Here is a 21,749-nt window from a genome sequence, read left to right as displayed (position 1 = left end):
AGGACCCCCGCTAGGCCCACCCAGATGGCAATCCAGGGAGGCAACAAGGAACACCCTTATGTGACCCATCCCACCTACCAGCTCTTCCTCCTGAGCTGCTTTGCAGATGCCAGCCCCACCTCCTGCCAGCACCAAGTGCTGTGTTCATTCAGCTTTCCCCATAGCTTGGAAAGGGGGCCGGAGACGGAAGCCCTGAAGCCTTTGGTGAGCACCAGCTCCGACAGCTGCTGGAGCCCTGCAGCTCTGGTCTCCAGGAAATGTCTTGTCGCCATCTGAGAAATGCTGGCTGGACCATGGGGTACCCGGGGCCGTTCCCCCCTGGACAACTCGGAATCCAATGCCTCAGGAAAGCTTTATTTCCTGCTCCAGGAACAAGATTCCGCATACAGAAGTTGACAATCAGGTGATTTCACAAGACTTCCCTCCCCTCCCCCCCATGGACAGACACTATGGAACAGGTCCAGCACACGCTCCACAGTCCAGCCCCAAGCTGCTGATGGCCCCATGGGCCAAGAGGGGAGGTACCATCTCCATCTGGGTGAGCCCCAGTCTGACAGGCAAGGCTGGCTATTGAAGGATTGCTCGCTGGACAAGGACACTCCCAAGGAGCCAGCAGGGGTGGGGTGGAGGAGGGACACACAGTGCACGGGTGGGCTTCCACCTGTGGCCTTGGTGCTGGGAGAACCACGATCGCCCTCTGTCTCAGGTTAAGGATGGGCGTCCCGTCAGCACGAGGGTGGGTAGGGGTGGGGAGCAATGGAAGGAGAGGGGATTTTGGAAAGGGGTGGCCTGGCTGGGGGCAGATGGTCTATTTGTCAAGACATCAGACTCCAAAGGTCACCACTTCAGCCTCAAGCCGAGCTCAGTCACAGTCCAGGACAAGGGGCTTAGGGCTGCCCACTGGATGGGGCTGGAGAGTTCCTCCTGCCCCGGCCCCCCAGGGCTGGCTCCTAGGAAGCCCCATCTCAGCCATTCTTCATTGCCTACTTGGTGGCCACGCTGATGAAATACCCCTCTCCTTGTTGCTGTCCTTCCTCAGGATGGCAGGGAGGGAGCCAAGGTTTTAGGACCCTCTCCATGACTTTATTGGGGCCCCACTGGTTTGCCTGCCCCAGGGGCATCCTGGACCCAACATCCGCCTGTTGCTCGGTGGGGAACCCTGTGAGGCTGCGCTGAGAACTCACTCCTCCCCTCCTCCACTTCTCCTGTGTCCTAGCAGCTCAACAACCTCAGGTTGGGGCCAGCATGTGGGACCCCTTCCCCGCCACTTGAGACTTGGCCCTGGCACCACGTGGCATCTCCTCCTCTCCACCCCCATCCCTGCCTGAGGCTCATCCCCTTCCCTGCCCAGTGTCCAGACAGATGGCCTCCTTCGTGGGCAGACCTGTCCTTCCAGCCCTGGCCTGGCCTCTGTGGCCTTCCCAGGGTCACCCAGAGGGGTAGTAGGGGGTATCACTGTGGTAGTTGTAATCTGGGCACACCTTCTGGACCAGCCTATAGTCTGTGCTGTAGAAGGCGATGTAGACACAGACAACTTTGAAGGGCTGAGAGCAGCTCCAGGTGGCTGAGCTCTGAGCGTGGTCTCGGGAGCAGGTCTTGGCTGGGTCGTGGGTGCAGAGCGAGGTCCGGCGGCCCCGTTCCACCTTCTCCCACTCCATGCGGCAGTTGAAGATTTTGGAGGCCTTGGCTTCGATGTAGATCTGCTGCTCCTGGTGGAACTCTACAGCTTTACTGGGGGGCACGAGGCTGATGGAGATGTTGCCCTGGCCCGTGGCATTGTGCCGGAAGTGGACACTGAAGGTTCCGTTGCCGTGGTCCACGATCTTCCCTGTGACGAGCAGGTTCAGCGCCACCGTCTTGATGTTGGAGTAGAAGTCGCCCCAGCCAAAGATTTTCTTCACCTTGGCCGAGGGTGGGGGGCTGTGGTTTGGGCGGTTGAGGGGCTGCCCAAGGACCCCCCATGCCTCCCCAGGGGGAGCCAGCAGCCCTAGGAGAGTGGAGTTGGCCATGGGGCGGGACCTAGGTGAGATATGGCCCCGCTTCCGAGGCATCCGGGGCCGGGGCTGGCTCTCATGGTCATCATGCTCAGGGTCCTCTGAGCCCGGGGGACCATCATCCTGGCCACAGATGACCTGTGGAGGGAGTTGGGAGGAGAGTGAGAGCCCTGTCCCCAGGGCACCCAGGAGCTCTGGTTCCCCACTTCTCACCACCCACATTGTTTCTCTGCCTGTCCCTTTCACTGACTTCAGACTGAGGGGCCCCTGCACATTGCCCACTTACAGCTGGGAGGCAGATGTGCAATCTGGCTTGTGTTGTGGTCCCATCTCGTGTTTTGACACTCAGGTCACCCCTACTTCTCTCCCCACTGTCCTGCCTCTTGCCAGTATGCAAAGTCTGGAAGGCTGGTTGAGAATTCTCTCTACTGGACCGTGGCACCAGAGATACATGGCCCCTACCCCTAAGGAGTTGTCAGCCTGATCTTGGGAAGGTCCCCATCTGACGGCAGAAAAGCATATCCCTGTGCTGACAGAGCTCCCATCTTACAGGAGAGGTAGAGTCCCTGCCTCTGGGAAAGTCCCAGGCTGATGGGGGAGGCCTGGTCTCTGCCCTCGAAGATCCCCAAGTCAGATAGAAAAGCTCCATCCGTAGGCTGGGAGAGCCCCAGTTTGACAGGAGAGGGACAGCCCCTGCTTTATGGGATTTCCTAGTCTGATGAGTGAGACACCATCCTACTCTAGGATAGTTTCTATTTTCAGAGGCAAAACCAACAGACAATGGAATAAGAAAACGGAACCCAGTGAAATTCTCTCTCCAGCACAAATACAGTTTAGATTTTGGCAGGAGGACGCGGGCGAGACCTGGAGTGAAGGCCAGAGTGTGGGGAGCCAAAGCCTCCCCTGGGAACCATGGATGATGACATGCCAGGACATCACTTGCTCTAGGAGGTAGGAGTTCTGATCATTCCCATTTCACAGATGAGGACACCAGGACTCAAGCTTACATTGCCACAAGGCCAAGTCACACAGGGTCAGCCCTCCCACTCCACCACACATGCCCAGCCTCACAGACCAGAGGTGTCCTTTTCTAGGGGTTTTATCCAAGCCCCAACCCCACCCGGAATCTCCTGGAAAGCTCTGCCGAGGCTCTTGGCCAGCCTTGGCGAGATCAGCTCCGGTGACAGGCGACACCTTGGGAGGCTTCCTGGAGTTGCTGTGAGGAGGGCCAGAGGGACAGGCTGACAGAGCTCAAACACAGGACAGCTCTGGAGGGCATCGGGAGTGGACAAGGTTTCCTGAGGGCAGCTGGCTGGCGTGCGTTTGCTCAGTCTTTGAAGAGAGTACTCAGCCTATGCGTCTGTGTTACCAGCACCAGGGGCACCAGCTCACAGCTGGGCAGCATCTGGATTTGCTGGTGACCCTGGGGTGAAGGTGGAGGATACCTGGGATCTAGAGAGTTCCAAAGAGGTTTGGGGTTTTCATGCCCCCTGTTCTGGCCCTGGCCATGCCCATGGATACATGCAGTGGCCCCGCCTGCCAGGCCCCAAGGGGTAGGGTAGAGGGACAGCCAGGAGGGGAGGCTCCTGGGGGTTTGGTTCAAGGCTGCAGACCTGTGTGTATTTGGTCCTGGGGGTCACAACTGAATGGCTGGAGGATGGGGAGAAGGGCTGCAAGTGGAGAGGCGAGAAGGGAGGGGTTCGTCCATACAGTGGCAAAGGGGATTATTGTTTTGAGGAAAGGGGCAAATCCAGATGTGGGGCTGAGGCTTCTCCTCGACAGGATTGCGGGGGCGGGGCGGGCGCTAGGTCGGAGGGGAATTGAGCCCTGGGCTGGGGTCTGGGGTGGATTCCTGGGCAGCCGGGAAGCCGCGAGCGAGCGCACGGGGAGCGGGCTCTCGGCGCTCCGCTCAGCCGCCGAGCGCCCGGGGCGGGAGCCGCCTGCCCAGGTCCTGTGGGGCTCGGGCTGCGCGCAGTCGGGAGAGGAGAGGAAAACAACAGGCGAGGAGGGAGGGAGCGGGAGGGCCGGCGGGAGCGAGGGACGCAGGGGCCGCCCCCCGCCTGCACCGGCTCCGCGCGCTGGGGGCCCCAGAGCCCGGGGCCCTCCGGGTCTCCGAGGTCAGGGAAAAGCCCACGCCCCTTGACCTGGCAGGTCGTCTGCTCCACAACCCACCCCACTCCCCTTCTGCGCGTCTCGGGGCGCCGGGAAGGGGTCGAATAACCCTTGGCGACCCAGCTGCCGGCCTTTTCCCTAGTGCTGGTCGCACCTCCCGCCACTCCAGCCGAGTGGGTGGGCCAGCCAAGCACCCTCTCCCCGCCCCTATTAACCCTTTCTGTACAGTCTCCGGCCTCGGACCCGCCCTCTCCCCAAGCCTCCAGGCTTCCCCTCCATCCTGGCGATGTGGGGGGGGAAGGGAGAAAGTTTCCGGGCTCGGAAGCTTCCCGCGCTCTCCCGCAATCCTCGGGGCCCCCGCCCCTCCGCGCAGCTCCCCAGACCACTCACCAGATAGAGGCTGCCCTGCACTAGGAACACGAAGCAGCAGCGGGTCAGTTGCATCTTCCTCCTTTGCTCTTGGGCCCCTTTCTCTCCTCTTTTCCTTGTGGGGTCCCAGGCCCCTTCCTCACCCCTGCTCTTTCAGGCGCGCCGTCCCATGCTCCGGTCCCCGGCGACTCGCGGCCCTCCCCTCTGCCAGCCGCCCAGGACCGACCCCGCCCCCTTCGGTCCAGCTGTGCAGCCGCCGCCCCCTCCCCCGGTCCAGCTGCGCGCGGCGCGACCCCCTCTCGAGGTCCCAGATGTGCGCCCCGAGCGCCTCGATGGGCCCCAGCTGCGCGGCGGCTTTGCCGCTCCGCCGATCTGCGCTCGGCGCCCCCCTCGGTTCCAGCGGCGCCGCTCTCGCCCAGATGTGCTGGGGACCCGCGCGCGCGCTCGTCCCTGGTGCTAATTCCCCACACCAGACGGCCCCTCCCGCCCCGTCGCGGCGCGCCCCCTGGCGGACGCCCCTGGCCGCGCCGAGCCCCGGCCGCCGCTCCCCGCGCAGCACCCCGCCAGACTGGAGCGCTTCTGGCGCCCAGGCGGCTCCCGCTTCCTCGTCCCTCCCACCCGCGGCGGCGGCGGCGGCGGCGGCAGGTACAGTGAGCCCAGCCGGTACCTCCGGAGTTAACTCCTCCCCTGCCGGCCCGCAGCCGGGGGACCCAGGACGAAGGGGCAGGTTGCGGGGGCGGAGTAACTCTTGGCGAGGAAGGGAGCCGGTGGTGGCCCGGGGATGGGGACACCACCTTTTCTAACCCCTCTGGCGGGGGGCCTGTTTCCCCGTAGCGGGCATCCGCAGCCTTGCCCTCAACCCCAGGAGACCTGGAATTTGTAAGATCATTTTTTCCAAACCTATTCCAACAGCCAAAAAAGAACGTCAATAATGTAGCCTGTCTCCACAGCCCAAAGTCCACTTTGTCTCTGCAAGATTTGCTTCTGTGCTGAGGGAAGTTCTTCTAGGTGTCTAGCCTGTACTCCTTTTGTTGTAATGTCAGTTCTTCTCTTCTACTTTACTCAGAGGGGCTGGGACAACTCCCCCCAGCCCCACCCCCGAATCCAACCACTGTGACAAGAAACTTGACTGGAGCCCTGGGCTGAAAAGGCAGCTAGAGGCCAGGGTGGATTCTGGGTCTGGGGTCGGGGGTGAGCCTCCTGAGAAGCTGGGGAGTGAGGTGGGCAAGCCCTCCCTGCAGCTACACCTCCATCCTTCACTGCTTACCCTCCCTGTGACCCCGGGAGTCACTGAACTGGATTCCTACCCCAGCCGGGTCCCTGGTTCTCTCTGGTCTCTGCAGACCTCCCAGGCAAGGAGGACGAACAAGACTCTGATCTGAGATTCTGAAAGGTGGGGACCCATCCTCCATCCCCTCCACTCGCATCCACATTTCCTTCCTGGAAGGTCGGGGCTCCTTTAGTCCTTAGGAGAAGCAAAGGTCAGGTCCGAACAGCCCTTGGAGGCTGTGAGGGTGAGGAGGCACCCCAGCATTCAGAGTAGCCCCAGCCTGGGCTGGGCCTATGGGGCACGATGGGTGGGCACTCTGCTCTGTGGCCCTTGAGGCCCAGCTCGGTCTCTGGCTGCAGCCCCCAGCACGCACCCAGCCTCCTCCCCCACCATCTGCCAGGCGGGTGCACGGGGAATGCAGATGAATCTTAATATCAGCCTGGGCCAAGTGCGATGAGGGAGACAGATTCTGCAGAACCCAGACAGCATCACAGAACCCCCTGCGTTCCCCAGGCACCCTGGGCGGTACCAGGATACAACAGCCCTTCCCTAGTGGTTGGGGCCGGGGGGAGCATGGGCATGCATGTCTTGTCAAAGACCCCCAAAGCCAGGGAAGGAAGAAACAGATAAATCCTTGTCTGGCCTCTGAGCCTCTGGTCCGGCTGGGAGGAAGAAGCTGTCGGCCTGAGCGTGGGCAGCTGGTTCCAGTGCTCAGCTCGGCAGAAGCGTAGCTGGGCCCACTCCTTGTCCATCTCGAGAAGGTCCTGACCCCAGGAGAGCAGTGTGGCCCAGCAGAAAGACCACAGGTTTTCAAATCAGACAGTCGTGGATTCCACTCCAGGCCTGTGACCTTGGGCAGGTTGCTTTGGTTCTCTGATGCCAGTTTCCTGATCTGTTGTTTCAAGAACTCAATGAGACAAAATGTGCTAACAGCGCAGGCACGATGGCTGCGGGCAGCCGTGGGAGTGCCATAAAGGGAAGTTCTCGAGTTTCTGCTTCCCACACAGTGGCTCTGGCTGCACCTCCTGCCAGGCTTGCCCTCACTGCCCTCGCGGCCATTCTTGGCTCTCACTTCCTTCAAGCTTCCCCTCCGCATTCATCCGTGAACCACTGGCTGAGCCTGTCCTTGGTGCCAGGCACTGGGCCATGGGCTGGGCTACAGAGATGAATAGGACACCGTCCCTGCCCTCAAGCATCTCACTGGCTAGTGTGGAACTGAGACATGGAAATCGATGATTTCCTTTCAGTGTGGTGAGTGGAATAACAGATCCCTGTTATGGATGCACCGAGGACCCTGGGGGCAGGGAGAGTCAGGGATGGCTTACTGGAGGAGGTGATGCTGAAGTTGTGAGGAGGAGTCAGCCAGGCAAGGGCTGTTCCTGGCAGGGGGCACTGACTGGTCCAAGGTCTGGAGGCTGGAACGGAAGCTGCTTGCTGTTCCTGGAGCACAGAGGAGAGGAGAGGAAGCCGGCGGAGGCTGGGACCAGCTGATGGAGGGTCTTAGGTGTCGGTGAAGGGGCTAAGACTTGAGAATTCTTTGAAGGGTACTAGTGATTGTAGTCAGATTTGCATTTTAGAATTCTTTTGGAGAATTCACTGGAAAGAGGAGAGACTAGAGGGAGGAAACCAGTTAGGAGATAAATGCAATAGTCTTGGGGGAGAGAGACAGGGAGACGAAAGACATCTTTAGGAGGCAAAATAATCCAGATTTGATTATTCCTGAGATGAGGGAGGAAGGGAAGGGAGACAGGGAGTCAAGTATGATCCTGAGTTTCTGGCTTGGACAAGGCGGGATGCTCACCGAGGTGGGTGCCACAGGTCAGGGAGGAAGGTGGGTTTTGGGGAGAGGGTGGTGGAGTCAGCTTTGGTCATGTCAAGTCTGGGTGCCATTGGCCACCCAAGGGCAGAAGAAAGTCTGGCTTTGGGTGCTGGAGGTGTGAGTGTGCAAGAGGAGCAAGAGGCTTGGACAGGGGAGCCCTGGGCACCCTGGTATTTAAGGGTTGCAGAGGCAGAGCAGCCCCCAAGGGGTCCCGGCAGGCCCCAGCAGCCAGGGCCAAGGAGGCAGGCAGGCTGATCCTGGAAGCGCGGGAGCAGTGGGGCTCGCGCCCTCGAGCGAGCCGAGCACAGCAGCGTACTGTGCACAGGCTGTTTGAAGGTCCCACCCCAGGGAGGCTTAGTCGGTAGATGGGAGCCCAGGACCACACATTTTTGCCCCCATCCCAGGTGATGCTGACGGAAGTGGCCTCTGGATCTCTCTTTGATAAACTCTGATGTGTGAGGAGCATCAGGAAAGAGGGATGAGCAGCCGCTCAAAGGAGCAGAGCGGCCTGGCCAAGTAGAGACTGAACAGTGATCCTTGGCTTTAGCCAAGATTCCTCCAGCAACTGTACCCAACCTTGGTCCCTTGAACTGCTTGCAGGGTGGGAGACAGACCACAGACTCGGTGAACTCTGCACAGCTGTGCTGGAGGCAATCCCAGGCTGCCTGCCGTTCAGGCTCTCCATGTCCCCCCGCCCCCTCCCCGACACCCCCCCCCCCACCCCGCACAGGCAGATGCTCAATGAAGGGGATAAACCTCAACGCACTAGTCCCCCCCGCCAGCCCCCAGCCTCCTTGGCGCCCACTCGTGCCCTGGCTGTGGGCTGGCTGGGCGTTTGCTCAGCACCTCTGATCCTCTCACCTGCTTCAGTCTCACCCTTGGAAGGATCCCGCCTGTATCCCTTCCCTCCTCTCTGCCTCCCCGGGGCTGCAGGAAAGAAAACAACGCAGTGGGCACCTGATCAGTGCTTATCGGATGAATGGGAAATGGGGTTCCTGATGGTTTGAAAGACAGAAAGCAGATGCCCTTGAGCCAGCTGGAGTGGAGAGGTCCAGGAGGAGAGGCGGGAGAAGATCATTACTGTTAATAATCTGTCATGTTTACCTGGCAAGTGGCAGTTTTAAAGTGTTATAGAGTGCTGTGTCGAGGGGACTAGGGAAGCCCAGAGGGAAACCCTAATTCAAATGAGGGGACCGAGGGCAAATCCCAGAGAAATTAGTCTTGTGATATGTGGATCAGCCCAGGTGGGAGGGGAAGGAGAGAACCTTCCAGGCGGAGGAAGCAACTCATGCAAAGGCCAGAGATGAAAGCAAGCCTGGAAATGGGGTTCTGAGGAGGACGAGATGAAAGAATCATTTGTTCCACAAATCGTTATTGAGTGAACACTTTTATGTCGGGTCCTGGGCTGGGTGTGGGGGTACAGCTGTGATCAGGAGACGGCGGTCTTTGTGGCACAGAGAATTTGGGCAATGAGGGAGACAGATTAAATAGGTGAGCACACGGAAACACAGCTCTGAGATGTTGGCAAGTGGTGTGAAGGGAGAACAGTGAGTTCCAAGCCCGAGAAACTAAGGAGGGTGCCCCTTGACCCGGAAGGGGCCAGGGAAAACTGAGATGGGACAATTTGGCTGGCATCTGAGGGGTGAGGAGGCCTTGGCCAGCCCCAGTGCTCCGGGAGGGCCCTTCTGGGCAGAGGGAACAGTGCATGCTAAGACTCTGAGAGAGGAAGAGGTTAGTGCTTTGGAGGAGCTGAAGGAATTGAGTGTAGTGAAGGAGGCGAGGGAGAGAGAGCCAGAGAGGTGGGCCCGGGCTAGATGGCCCAGGGCTTTACGGGTTTAGTTAAAGGTTTTGGGTTTCATCCTGTGATTAGGATGTTTTTGTTTTTTAATGACACGTTTTAAGCAGGGGTCAGATTTGCACTTTAGACGGATCACTAGGAGCACACTCTGACAGCAGTGTGGAGGGTAGATTTGAGAGGGTGGGTGAAACCGGAGGCTGGGAGGTGATGGTGGCCTGAATTAGGGCAGAAACCACAGGATGGGCCTTGAAAGACGTTTAAAGGGTAGAATCGAGTGGAGTTAGACTGCAGGACATGGGGTTGAGGACAAAAGATGACCCCCAGCTTTCTGGCCTGGGGACACAGGACAAAGAGCAGTTTGCAGGAGGAAATGCAGAGCCCTGTCCTGGATGGGAGAGTGTGGGTGCTTCAGGGTGTCAGGCTCAGCGAACAGCTGGGTACAGAGTGGAGGTCCGACTAGAGGGACAAGCCTGGGAGGTGTGTGAGCCTCGAGAATCATCAGAGGTGAGGGTGTGAGGAGCTTGGAAAGAACAGAGCACAGGAGGGTGCAAAATGGGGCTGCCAGGGCCAGTCCTGCAGGAAGGAATGAAGGAAGAGAGGGGGCAGGAGGCAGGGGAGGTGGAGGGGAGCCAGGCAAGCAGCTGGGAGCCCCCCGGCCCCCAAGGCCCTGAGGGAAGCTGCCCATTAACATCCCAAATGGTGCATGCTCTGGGCTTTGAGAGGTCCATCTGTCGATCCCCTAAGCCTCAGTGGACCCCACCAGTCAGGAGGGTCCTTCTCCTGCCTGTAAAGGCTACTGCATGTGCTCTTGTAGCATGGAGAAGGGAAGAGCGTGGGGTCCAGCAGCCCTGGGTTAAAGGTCTGGCTCTGAGATCTGTTGTCTGGGTGATCTTGGACGAATCTCTCATCTTCTTTGGGCTTCAGTTTCCCAGTGTGTAGAGGGGGATCATACTGCCCATGTCATGGGGTGAGGACTCGGTGAGCATGAGAGCTTCTAGCTCTCTCTTGGGCGCAGAGTGACCCCTGGTTTGTTGTCTGAACTGAACGGATGGAAAGTGCTGTGTGAACAGTGAATCACCGAACAAACGGGATCTGGCCACGCTCCTTCCTGCTGCATCTCAGTATCTTCGCGGGTGAGAAGCAAAGGGGAGAAAACAGGGCCTGAACTCAGCAGCTGGACTGCAGGGCACCTGGCGGGGAGCCCACACCTGGCACCAGGTCACCTGTCCGCCACCTGTCGGCTGGACCCTGGTCGCTGTGGTCAACGCCAACTCCCGCAGGGGGCGATAGAGAGACCGCGCGGGCGTGTCGCGTCGGAGGCGAGTGGGGTCAGCGCGCCGCCTGGTGGGCACTTGCGGCACCTCCTGTGGGCGCTGGGCCCGGGGCGAGGAAGGCGAACCCGCCCGCCCGGCGGTACCCGGACCCGCTCCTCGCCAGCGCTTCCTAAAGATGCCTGAAAACCACGACCGGCGTGGGCTGCGCAGAGGCTTTGTTACGCCCCGAGTTCTGGGCCAGATCGCCTGCGTCCCAATCCTGGATTTGCCGCCGTGGCTTGGGCAAATCACTTCACCTCTCTGCCTCAGTTTCTTCTTGGGGATAATAGTCTCCGTGTAAAGGGTGTGGAGAACAGCGTCTGGCACATAGAAAGTGCTCAATAAATGCTGGCTTCTGCTATGTTCGCATTCAGTTACTCATTCAACCGCAGGTTTTCAAATGTCGCTGTCGTGCTAGGATTTTGTGTGGGGGGTGGGGGGCAGCTCTGTAGTAGAAACAGCCTGGACTGGGGGCGGAAGGGGGAGGGAACCTCGCGTAACTTGGGGCGTGGAAACGGAGCGTCGGGTGCGCGTGGAGGCAGGGGCCGCACGCCTTCTCGCCCTCCGGGCCCTCGTGAGTCCTGGCCACAGCGGCCCGAATTCAGGGGCGCGCGCCCTCTGGACCCCCGATGGACACTGGGGCCAGAGCAGGTCCCGAGGTCCAGGCTGCGCTCCCGGAGGGGCCCCGCCCGCCTGCACACAGCTGCCTAGGCGCTTCAGCCCCTCGCCGCCGACTGTCGCCCGGGCGTGCAGACCGGCCTGGCTGCGCCTTCTATTTCCAGGTCGGTGGTGCCACCTGGCGGCGGAGGGAAGGACAACAGCGACCTCTATGCCACAAGGAAACCCTCCTGAGAAGCTCTTCTCAGCCGGGACCGCTGGGCACCGCTGGGGAGGGGTGGGGAGCAGACACTGTCAGCTCAGGCATCCCGGAGGTAGAAGGGCTTCCCATAGCAGCCTTGACCAGGGCTTCTGTGGAGGAGATGGAATCTCGAGTCTTCTGATTCCAATTCAGATCAGAGGTGGGGCAGGGGGAGTCAGGGGCCCTGAGGAAGGGGCAGGGCAGGGTGGCAGCCAGATGGGCCACCAGGGAGTTCAAGAGGACTTCCCTCGTTTTCTCTCTCCAGCGATTTGGGGGGTCATCATTGTTCCCCTTTGGTGTCCCAGCCCGTCTGAGGTTTCAATGGGACGATGTAGGGCAGTACACGGGAGAAGCGAGCCTGAAAGGGGCCTCAATCTGGTGGCTCCCGGGAGGGGCCAGCTGCAGCCAGGGAGGCCTAAGACCAGCAGAAGACTTGGAGAGGCCGCAGAACGGTTGCCACCTGGAAATGCTTGTCTGACCCCTGTTGTGCCCCAGACCATCAGGGGAATGTGGCTACCCATCCCCACTTCATGCAAACTCAGCACTGGCCTGCTCCGGGGCCTTGCAGGGGGCTGGGGGCCTGACCTCAGCCCAAGGGCATAACTGACTCACTCCTGAAGGCCAGACCTTAAGTCAGCCACCTCTGGACCTGGGATTCCACGAACTCGGCCACCTTGAGATGTATGAAATCATACTAATTACATTCTGACCCACAACCCTGGAGCCGCTTGTGTTCTCCACTGAACGAGGGACCCAACCTCATCAGAATCTCCATGCCAGCCTTGCCTCGGGCCTCTCTGCCAAATACCCCATTGCATCTCCTCCATCCCACAGCAGGCTTCAGGACCCCATCACTGCTCACTGGGACCATGGCAGCCCCGGACTGGTCTCTCCCAGCCTTTCCTTGCCCACCCTGCTGCCAGAGGGAGATTGATTTCTATGATGCAAACTAGACCGTGTCACTCTCCCTGTTTCAAATCCTTCAAAGACTTCCCATGGCCCCAAACTAGCTAAGGTGTAGTGAGAGCGCCCACCAAGCATTACCCAAATTCTCTCATTTAATCACACAACCCAATGAGTAGGTCCTTTTCTTGCCACATTTTACGGGTGATAAAACTGAGGCTTGGAGGGATAAGGCCACTTCCCCAGGGACCAACAGCTAGTACTCTTCAGAGCCAGGATTTGAACCCAGGAGCCCAGGCTGCCAGAGCCCACCCTTTTACCCCCCGCCCCAGTGTGTCCTGAAGCGAGTTATTCATTGTGTTGTCTGAGAGATTCTTTTTTAAAAATAGTACAGATGAACAACTAAAACAACTTAAATTTTCATAGAAATATGTTTCTTTTAGGGATTTTCTTCTATTTATAGCAAGGGATACTGGTTTCCCATTGATGGAAGGAATACAAAGTGTCCCTTTAAAATGAGTTACTTTAGGAAAAAAAGTAGAGATTTAAAAGAAAAGTACTAGGTATATGATAGCACAGGTGGAATGTGGATACCCAGAAATGAATGCTGGCAGACTTGTTGCAACATGCTGCTTCTCAGGAGAAAGTTCAAAGTCGCTCTGGCCCTGCTTACCTCGCCAGCCTGTCTCTCGCTTTCCCTTCCCTCCTCGCCCTCGCCTGCTGTGGCCTCTCAACCATTTGCAGCTCCCCAAACTCACCAGGCTTTGCCTTGCCCCTGCCTTTGAACATGCGTAGCCTCCACCCGACCTCCCCTTCCTTCTGGGCTGTCTGGCAAACATCTGCTTGCCAGTGGAGGCTTCACCCAGCTCAGCCATCATTTCCTTCTTGACGCTTTTCTGAGCTTGACCTCTCCCACCCTTGGACCCCCAGCGTCCCCTGGCCTCACAGCATTACTGCACTTTGTTCTTCCCCCATCCCTCCCCAGAAGACAGGGACTGTCTTCTCTGGTCCAGCGCCTGACACCCAGGAGGAGCTCAATACACGTGTGTGCAATGAAGGCATTCCATGTGGAGAAAAGGCTGGTCCAGCTGGGAGGAATGGGCGGGTGGTTATAGCGTTCGAGGAGAAGGTGGGTGTGGACTTCTGAGCTGGATGCTGATGACAGCGTGGAGAACTGGGAAAGATGGTCTCCCGGAAGCAGATCCAAGGATCTGTACTGGAACTTATCTGTCAAGGGGAAATGTCAATTTAGGAGGAAAGTCGATTTATTTAATAAACGATGCTGCCATGTTGGTGATCCATCTGGAAGAAAATAGAACCAAATCCTTCCTTCCCGCCTGACACCACCTACAGAGCCGACCCCGGATGGATTAAAGATGTAAAGTGAAAAATAAACACAGAAATACTAGAAGAAAATTTAGAAGACTAATTCTTTAACCTTGAAGGGACAGGAAACCCAGCAGCAATAAAAGAGAAGGAAAGATTTGGTGATGGAAAAAAAGTATTTCTGAGTGACGCAAGGTTCCCTAAGCAAAATAAGAAGGCCAACAATAGACTGAAAAAATATTTGCAACACATATAACAAAGGGTTAATATCCTTACTAGGAAGAAATTTCTATAAACCAAAAAGAAAAAGACAAAAAAATAAAGAATGTGCAGAAGTATAAAAAACAGTTGACAGAACATATATGTTAAAAGAGACTCAGCCTCAATAAAAGTCAGGAAAACACAGATTAAAATAACAATGAGATGTGTATTTTTTTAAATCGATAGACTTTATTTTTTTATAACGGTCTTAGACTTACAGAAAAAATGGAGCAGATAGTACAGAGAGTTCCCACAGACAGTGTCCCCATACAGTTTCTCCTATTATTAACAACTAATATTAGCATGGTGTGTTTGTTACAACTGAAGAACCAATATTGATATGTTATTATTCACTAAAGTCCATAGTTTATTCAGATTTTCTTAGCTTTTCCCTAACGTCCTTTTTCTGTCCCAGGATCCCAGACAGGATACCCCATTATGTTTAGTCTCTTCTGGCTCCTCTTGGCTGTGACTTTGCTAGTTTTTGATGACCTTGACAAGTTGAGCATCACTGCTGAGGTATTTTATCAAATACCCCTCTTCTGGAATTTGCCTGATGTCTTTCTCATAGACTGGGGCTATGGGTTTGGGGGAGGACAGCCCCAGAGATAAAATTTCATTTTCACCACATCATATCAACATGATTTGTGACTCTTGATGTTGACCTTGGTCACCTGGCTGCAGCTGTGTTTGTCAGGCTTCTTGGCTGTAAAACTATCCCCCACCCCACAGCCCACCTCTTTCCATACTGGACTCTTAGAAAGAAGTCACTATGTGCATCCCACGGTTAAGGAGTGCGGGTTATGTGCGCCCACTTTTAGGATTAAGTATCTCCATTATTTGTTTGGAATTCTTCTGCATGGGAGGTTCATCTCTTCTCCCTCCATTTATTAATATTTTAAAATATTTATTTAAATGAGTATTGCCACATGGAGATTATTTTATCCATGGGTTATAATCCAATACTACTTATTTACTTTGTTCCTCAAACTGTGGTGATGTATTCTTTACCTGTCAGATTGGAACAATCAAAAGATCGTGGGGCCAGGCCGGTGTCATAGTGGTTGAGTTCACCCTCTCCACTTCGGCAGCCCGTGGTTCACAGGTTCGGATCCCAGGGGCAGACCTAGCGCTGCTCAGCAAGCCACACTGTGGTCCATCTCACATAAAATAGAGCAAGATTGGCAGAGATCTTCCTCAAGCAAAAGGAAGATTGGCAACATATGTCAGCTCAGGGCCAATCTTCCTCACATACACACAAAAATAAGAACAAATAAACAAACAAACATAAATAAAAGATTGGCTAAGAGCCAGGGCTGCGGCAGCTGTGGGTGCCGGCTGCCCAGGAGGGGACCTGCTGCCCTCTGGGATTGGAGCTGCACATTCTCACCTGGAAGGGAAAAACAGAGCAGTGTGTGTTGTCTGAGCCCTTTTTATATAAAAAGAAGGAATATTTAAAAGGAGTGTCTATCTATCTATCCATCTATCTACCTGCCTCCAGTTGTGTCCCGGCAGCCATGCTACATGCAATCCGTTCTCCACCCAATGGACACCCCAGGGGTCCTAGTGCAAGGGCTCCCCGCTCTCAGCGGCTTTCTGGTGCCTTTAGAATAACATTCAGACCCCTCACAGTGGCCTGCAGTGCCCTCTATTGGGCCTTGACGCAAACGGCCCTCCTCAGAGAGCTCTCTTCTGGCCGTTCCATCTGAAGCAGCCTGGTCCCTGCCCCAGGCCCCATCACTCCGGCCCGTCACCCACCATTTTTCCCCCAGAGGATTCATGACTATTTGAAATATTCTTACTTACTCCCTATTGCCTCCTCTCCTTCCGCTAGGATGTAAGCCCCATGAGGGGAGTGGGCATCGTGGCTGTTCTCATTTACCCCGATAGTCCAGGCTTAGCACAGGGCCTGATGTGTAGACAGTCTCGATACTTCCTACTTGTTGAGTGAATGGGCTTAGAGAAACATAAGGAAAGATGACACTCCTGCCACGTTAGTGACCTCAGGGGTGTGGGGCTGGAAGGGGAGAGAGGAGTCATCACCTTTTCTTTAGCTATCTCTGGTTTGTTTAAGCTGTTACAAAGAACATGTCATACTATGGTTTGTAATTAAAAAGGAAAATCCAATAAAGTTAATAAAAAAAAAGAAAAGAAATAAATTAAACTTTTCATTTCCTGGGGAAAATATAAGAAAAAAACAGAAGGCTTCACATGGGGAATTGTTTGGTTTGTCGGGGGCACAGGCAGTCTCAGGAAGCTGGGGGGTTGGGGGCAGGCTGAAGAGGACTGGGGGGTATGGCGGCAGAGGAGGGGCTGGGTGGGGAGCCAGGGAGTTTCTAGAATTGTTATAGGAGGTGTCCGGGTGGTAGGGGTGAGCAGAGGTGGGGCTGGGAGACCAGTCTGGAGTCGGCTGCCTGTGGGTTGATTTGGGGTGGCTGGTAGCAGCATGGCTGGAGGTGGGGTGTGTGTATGACTAGGGAATCCGGGCCATCCCAGGGCGCCATCCCTGTGACTTAGCCCCAGAGCCCAGTACCTGGTCCCAGCCCCTTTTGGGGCTAGTCATCTCCCCTCTCTTGGCTTCAGTCTTCCCAGCAATAAAACAGGGACTGACACAGGAGTCTCCAGGGTTCTCCCAGCTTGGATGACCGCCTCAATGGGACTGACTCCTGGGACCCTAGGGACCTTGCCTTCCGGCACAGTTCTGCAGGCTGTCCCGGTCCCCCACCTGTTACAGAGCCCCGAGCAGGCAGCCTCCGCCTCCGGCCAACAGAGGGCGCTGCGCCGCCGCCGCACCCGGCCGGGCTCCGCGCGTCCCGGAGCCGTTCGCTGCAGATGAGGTCCCGGGGGAGCCCCCGCGTCCTCCGCCTCCCGGTCCACCGGTCCTTCTCTCTACAGCCCTGGTCACGCCAGAGTGTCCACAGGACTCAGGTGTCCGCTCCTCTGGACCTGCGAAGGTCCAGAGAAGAAGGGAGGCTGGATCTGGAGCCTGAAGGGGCTCAAGAAGTCATTCCTTCCATGCTCCTGCGTCTAATCTCCGCCTCCCCTCTCCCTCCGTGCCCCCCACCCCAAGCCCAGAGCCGCCTGGGCCCAGCCGGGGACTTCTGTGGGCAGGATCGGCTCCGAGCTGCGGGCCTCTCACTGCCGTGTCTCGCTTCATCTTGTCCCAAGGAAGTTCCTCCTTCCCTGTTTCATGCCTCGTTGGCTCTGCCGGTCCAGGCCTGGCAGGCTCCTGGGCGGGCATTTGGTCCCAGCATCAGAGGAAGCGCCGCTGCCTCTCAGATGGCTAGTTTGTCCCTTCTGGAATACTGGCCATCCGGGTTACCCTCCTTGGGGCTGACTGGGCACACAGCTGTCAGCAGGCCCCCAGCAGAATATAGAGGACTCGGGCTGCCTATTGGCCAGGCCCCCAGCAGGGAGAGGGAAAGGGGGCTCCCCCTGATTCGGGAGCTGGGCGGGCCCAGATTGTCTGTGTGATGTGGAGGAATCACTCTCTGGCCTGGCTGTTGCTCAGCTGCCGCAGGGCCTCGCTGGCCCTCTGCTGCCCCCAGGGTGCTCCCCAGCAGCGCTGAGGCCCTCCATTAGGCTCTTCGCTGGGTCTGTAGTTGGGGGGGGGGGGCGGGGGTGTGTGTGAATGAAGGCTGCCACAGGGAAACACATTCCAGAGCGAGCTTCCCAGGAGGAGTGTCCTGGCACTCATGGCTCTCACCATACGAAGTGTGGAGTGGAGCGTGCCTCCTCCCAGGTGCTCCGGGCTGGGATGCTAAATGGGTATGTGGGGAGGGGTGAATGACCCTCACCCTGGGCCAGTGTGGACAAAGATCCCTCACCCCCCGTCCGCACCCTGTCTCCCCCTCCCGTTGTGGAATCCTGTTCTCGGGGTGGCACTGATGAACCTCAGTTGGCTGTGAGGATCAGGCCAATAGGCAGCTCCTTTTCAGGATGTCCTATGCTGTCATTAGTTGCTGAGTCCAGATGGAGACAGGCCTAGGAACACAATGAGGGGTGTGGACACACGCAAATAAGCTGTCCCAGGAAGTCCCAGGCCGGACATTAGATCAGTTTGCCCAGAACTGTCACATCTTGACCCCTGACTGGGCGGCAGGAGGGCAGAGTGGTTAAGACAGCCAAATCCAGGTTCAAATCTGATGCTCGATCACTGTGGGACCTTGGCAAGGAGGCCCCCAAGGTTCTGAGTCTTGCTTTCCCCACCCATAAAGTGGGATAACAACATGTCCAACAACACAAGGTTGCTGAGAGGATTAAACGATAGAGTGTGTAGGATGACTATAACAGCAAAGCCGGAGTGATGCTGGGCTCTTCTAAGCGCATCACATGGATTGACTCATTGAATCCTCACTCTAAGCACATGGGGTCTGTCCCATTATGAGCCTCACTTTAGTAGACAGAGACATAGCCCTTGTTCCCAAGGAACTTCCAGTCCAGTGGAGAGACAGAGACATTAGCAAAAATCCTTTGAGCCAAATTAGTCTGTACTGTTCGATGAAATGAGAGTTCAGGCCATAAATGTTCAAGCTCTAATTGGGTCTTCATAGGCCCTCTTGGTGAGCCCACATTACAGACAAGGAAGTGAGGCTTTGAGAGGTTGAGACACTTGCCCAAAGGCACACAGCAGAAAGGGTGGGAGCAGCATTGTCTGATTCTGGTGCCCATGCTCTTTCCCCCAAAATAAACATAGAATATAATTTAAACAAAAGTGCTTGCCATATAACTGCAGTTTTCAGAAGAGTCCCCCGGCCCCTCCTTACAGGTGGAGGATTGTGGCCCCAACCCCTAGACATCCCCTATACAGATATTCAGAGCCAGCTCTGCCTTTCCACCCCCTGCTCTGCTCTGGATGTGCGGAGTGAGGAGCAGTTACTTCTGCCTGGCAAGACTAGAGAAGGATTCACCCAGGAGGTTACATCTGAGGTGGGACTTGAAGGATCCATAGGAGTGTGCCAGCTGGATAGGAGGGAAGCCCATCCAGGAAGAGGGAACAGCATGAGCAAAGGCAAAGAGGTGTGAGTGTTTATGGTGGAGGAAGGCAGGGAGGTGTTCTTGGTGGGGAGCAAGGTGAGTAAAGTCAGAAGTCAGGGCGACTGAAGAAAGCTGTGTTTGGGAATAATAAGGGCAGGGGCACCGGGAGGGGGGCACCAGAGATGAGACAGAAAATGCAGGTTTGAGCCTTATTTCCGAGAGACAGAGCTCTGACTGAAGGACTGCTACTCCGACCGTGGTCGCCCAGAGACCCACTGGGGGTAAAGCCACTAAAACAGCCACAGGATCAGCACTGTCTCCTCCCAGCGAGTCACACATGGGCACCCCTGCCAGTCCTGCCCATTTGGGGGTCTGGCAGGGTCTGCTGCTTAGGGCACTTCACTGGCAGCCCGCCCTGGCACATGGACCAGGTGCAGGCCCAGGGCCCGGATGTGAAGCTGAGTTGTGAGTGCAAGTGCACCAATCCACATGTGTAAAATGCGCTGGGGCTCTGGGGGCGTGTGTATACAAGTGTAGACAAATGTGTGTGAATTTTGAGTGTGTGTGAAGATGCAGAACCACAGGCACCCGTGCAATTGCACGTGTGAGTGTATCCCCAGTGCATATCCCACGGGGTTGGGAGGAGAGTGCACAGGGGAGGACCCAGGACTCTCTTTTTGCACGTAGGTGGAAGCTGGTGGACTCTTGTGCATGTTCCTAAGTGCAGGTGTTTGTAGGGATGGGACTGTGTGTGTGTGTGTGTGTGTGTGTGTGTGTGTGTGTGTGTGACTGTCCCTTAGGAGGCAACTGGGTCAAGCCTGGGATGAAGAGAAGCTGGGCGTAGAAAAGCCTCAGCATCCTGGAAGATCAGAATTCCAGGGTTGCTTAGAAATGACCAACCAGGAGGTACATGCAAATCAGATGTAAGTGGTATGCAAATGAGCAGGCTTCTCTTTCCTGTTCTGGGCTGGGGCCCCAGGACACCTCCTAGAGCTCAGGGGGCAAGGGCAGTGGAAAGTGGGGCTCTGGAGGTGCTGGGAGCAGAGCTCCTTGTCAGCTTGGTCCCTTCCCCAGCTCATGGGTTAAGGTTCAAAACCCCACAAGACCCCATGACCACAGGAGGCTTCTAGGTGCCACCAACCTAATTCACAGCTGTGGATGCAGTGGGGAGGGAGACGGGTGAGAGCCCTGGGGGAGCTGGTGCGCACTCCCAGACCACTGCGGAGAATGGATGTCACAGTGACAGCTGGCCCGCCTGCATTCACTGGTCTGGTGCAGTTGTTCAGGCGCCAGGGCAAGGGCTCAAGGGCAGACAGAAGGCCTAGAAGTGGGTGTGCAGGGCCCCTGGGGCTCTCCCTGGGGCTCAGTGCACAGACCCATGGTGCTGGGGAAGCCTCACACAGCCCTTCGACCTCCTCCCTGTCTGCAGGGGACCTGAGGTCCAGGGAGGACACGCAGATCACCCAGCATGATTTCATGGGGCTGAGACCAGGCCCAGGCTCCCCACTCCACTGGGGTCCACATCCTGATTCGTGCACACGTACTGCAGCTACAGTGCACACGCCTGCACCTCACGCCCCTGCAGTCCCTCTGCACAGCCTCTGCATGCAGTGAGCTGGCCAGCACCGAGGACCGCGCGCCAGGGTACACGCATCCCCCAGGCCTGAGCACAGACGTGCACACAGCCTCCAGCAGGGCCTTCACCCCCACCCCTCTTCCCTCACGCCCATGCACATGTCTACAGACGGGTGGGGGCAGGGGTGCACGGTTTCCTCGCCCCCACGAACTCCCCAACATACTACACTCGCTGCTGGGCGTGCTGCCATCTCTGGGTCCTGATCCTGTTTCAGATTCACACGCAGTTGGGGGTCCAGCTGCCTCCAGAGGGGTTTGGGGGGTTGGTGTTTGCCTGACTCCTGGGTCATTTCTCCATGTGACAGGTGTCATCCCCGAGGCAGAGATTGGGAGTCCTTGCTTCCATGGTGCCCCTGAAGGTGGGCGCTGTGTCTGCCCCATGGGAGAGACTGCCAGCCCCTCTCAGAGCCAGCACTGGGCTCCACACAATTCTAACGGTGGAGGGTGAGTGGACAGACAAATAGCCTTGCCCCATGACTAAGCCAAAGATCAAAGGTCAAACCTCATGAATGCCAGGAAGAGAAATCCAGCCTGACCAGGACAAATTCCTGCCACCCCGGTCACAAGGGAGGAGGTATCCCCAATGCTGCCTTGACCACAGGTCCCTCCTGCCACCCAGCCAGATGGAGCCCTGGAAAGCACTGACACAGGGCCTGACCAGGGGTCATACGTCTTCCTTCCAGGAAGTCCTTCTTCATGTCTGCCTCAAATCTCTCATGCTGTGGTATTTCCTCTCTTTTGGCTTCAGGAACTCTCACATGAGGTGACTCCTGACCTTTCCATTTTCCAAGATGTATTATCCCTGTTGAAATTTAAAAAAAAAAGTGAGGGCCAGAAGGGACTGCCCTGACCATCCCAGGCCCACTGTCTCATGGGAAAACAGGCCAATAGAACGGAAGGGGCTCACTCAAGGCCCTCAGGAATTGAGGGCAGAGGCTGGGGGCTGTGTCTCCTGGCTCTTCCTAGGCCCTCTTTGTTCTAGTGACCTCTCCTGTGTCTTCTTCCAACCCTGGTCCTGCCCTCAGGCCCCTCCTGAGGGTGAGTGTGGACCTTTGGCCGCTGCCCAGCGTCCCTCTACCCCATTCAGCACTTACCTCTGACATCAGCAGCGGG

At 56.9% G+C, this 21,749-nt stretch overlaps 1 protein-coding gene across 2 annotated transcripts; it reads right to left on the bottom strand.

The window, feature by feature from the left end:
* Window positions 1-338: 338 nt before the first annotated feature.
* NXPH3 (neurexophilin 3) lies at window positions 339-6,566 on the bottom strand. 2 transcript variants are annotated; one of them, XM_070560639.1, is made up of 2 exons: window positions 5,783-6,566; window positions 339-2,132 (listed from the first exon to the last, which is right to left on the bottom strand). In XM_070560639.1, exons 1-2 carry the CDS (start codon window positions 5,906-5,908, stop codon window positions 1,428-1,430), a joined length of 831 nt encoding a protein of 276 aa, XP_070416740.1. In that variant the 5' UTR covers window positions 5,909-6,566; the 3' UTR covers window positions 339-1,427. The 2 variants fall into 2 exon arrangements, with proteins under 2 accessions (XP_070416740.1, XP_070416741.1); XM_070560640.1 differs by lacking the exon at window positions 5,783-6,566 and adding an exon at window positions 4,497-4,975.
* Window positions 6,567-21,749: the final 15,183 nt, after the last annotated feature.

The sequence above is a fragment of the Equus przewalskii genome, chromosome 10, assembly GCF_037783145.1.
Source record: "Equus przewalskii isolate Varuska chromosome 10, EquPr2, whole genome shotgun sequence".
In the NCBI taxonomy this organism is placed as follows: Eukaryota; Metazoa; Chordata; class Mammalia; order Perissodactyla; family Equidae; genus Equus; species Equus przewalskii.
Note: the sequence above shows the minus strand (reverse complement) of the source record. Positions and strands in the feature narration are given on the sequence as shown.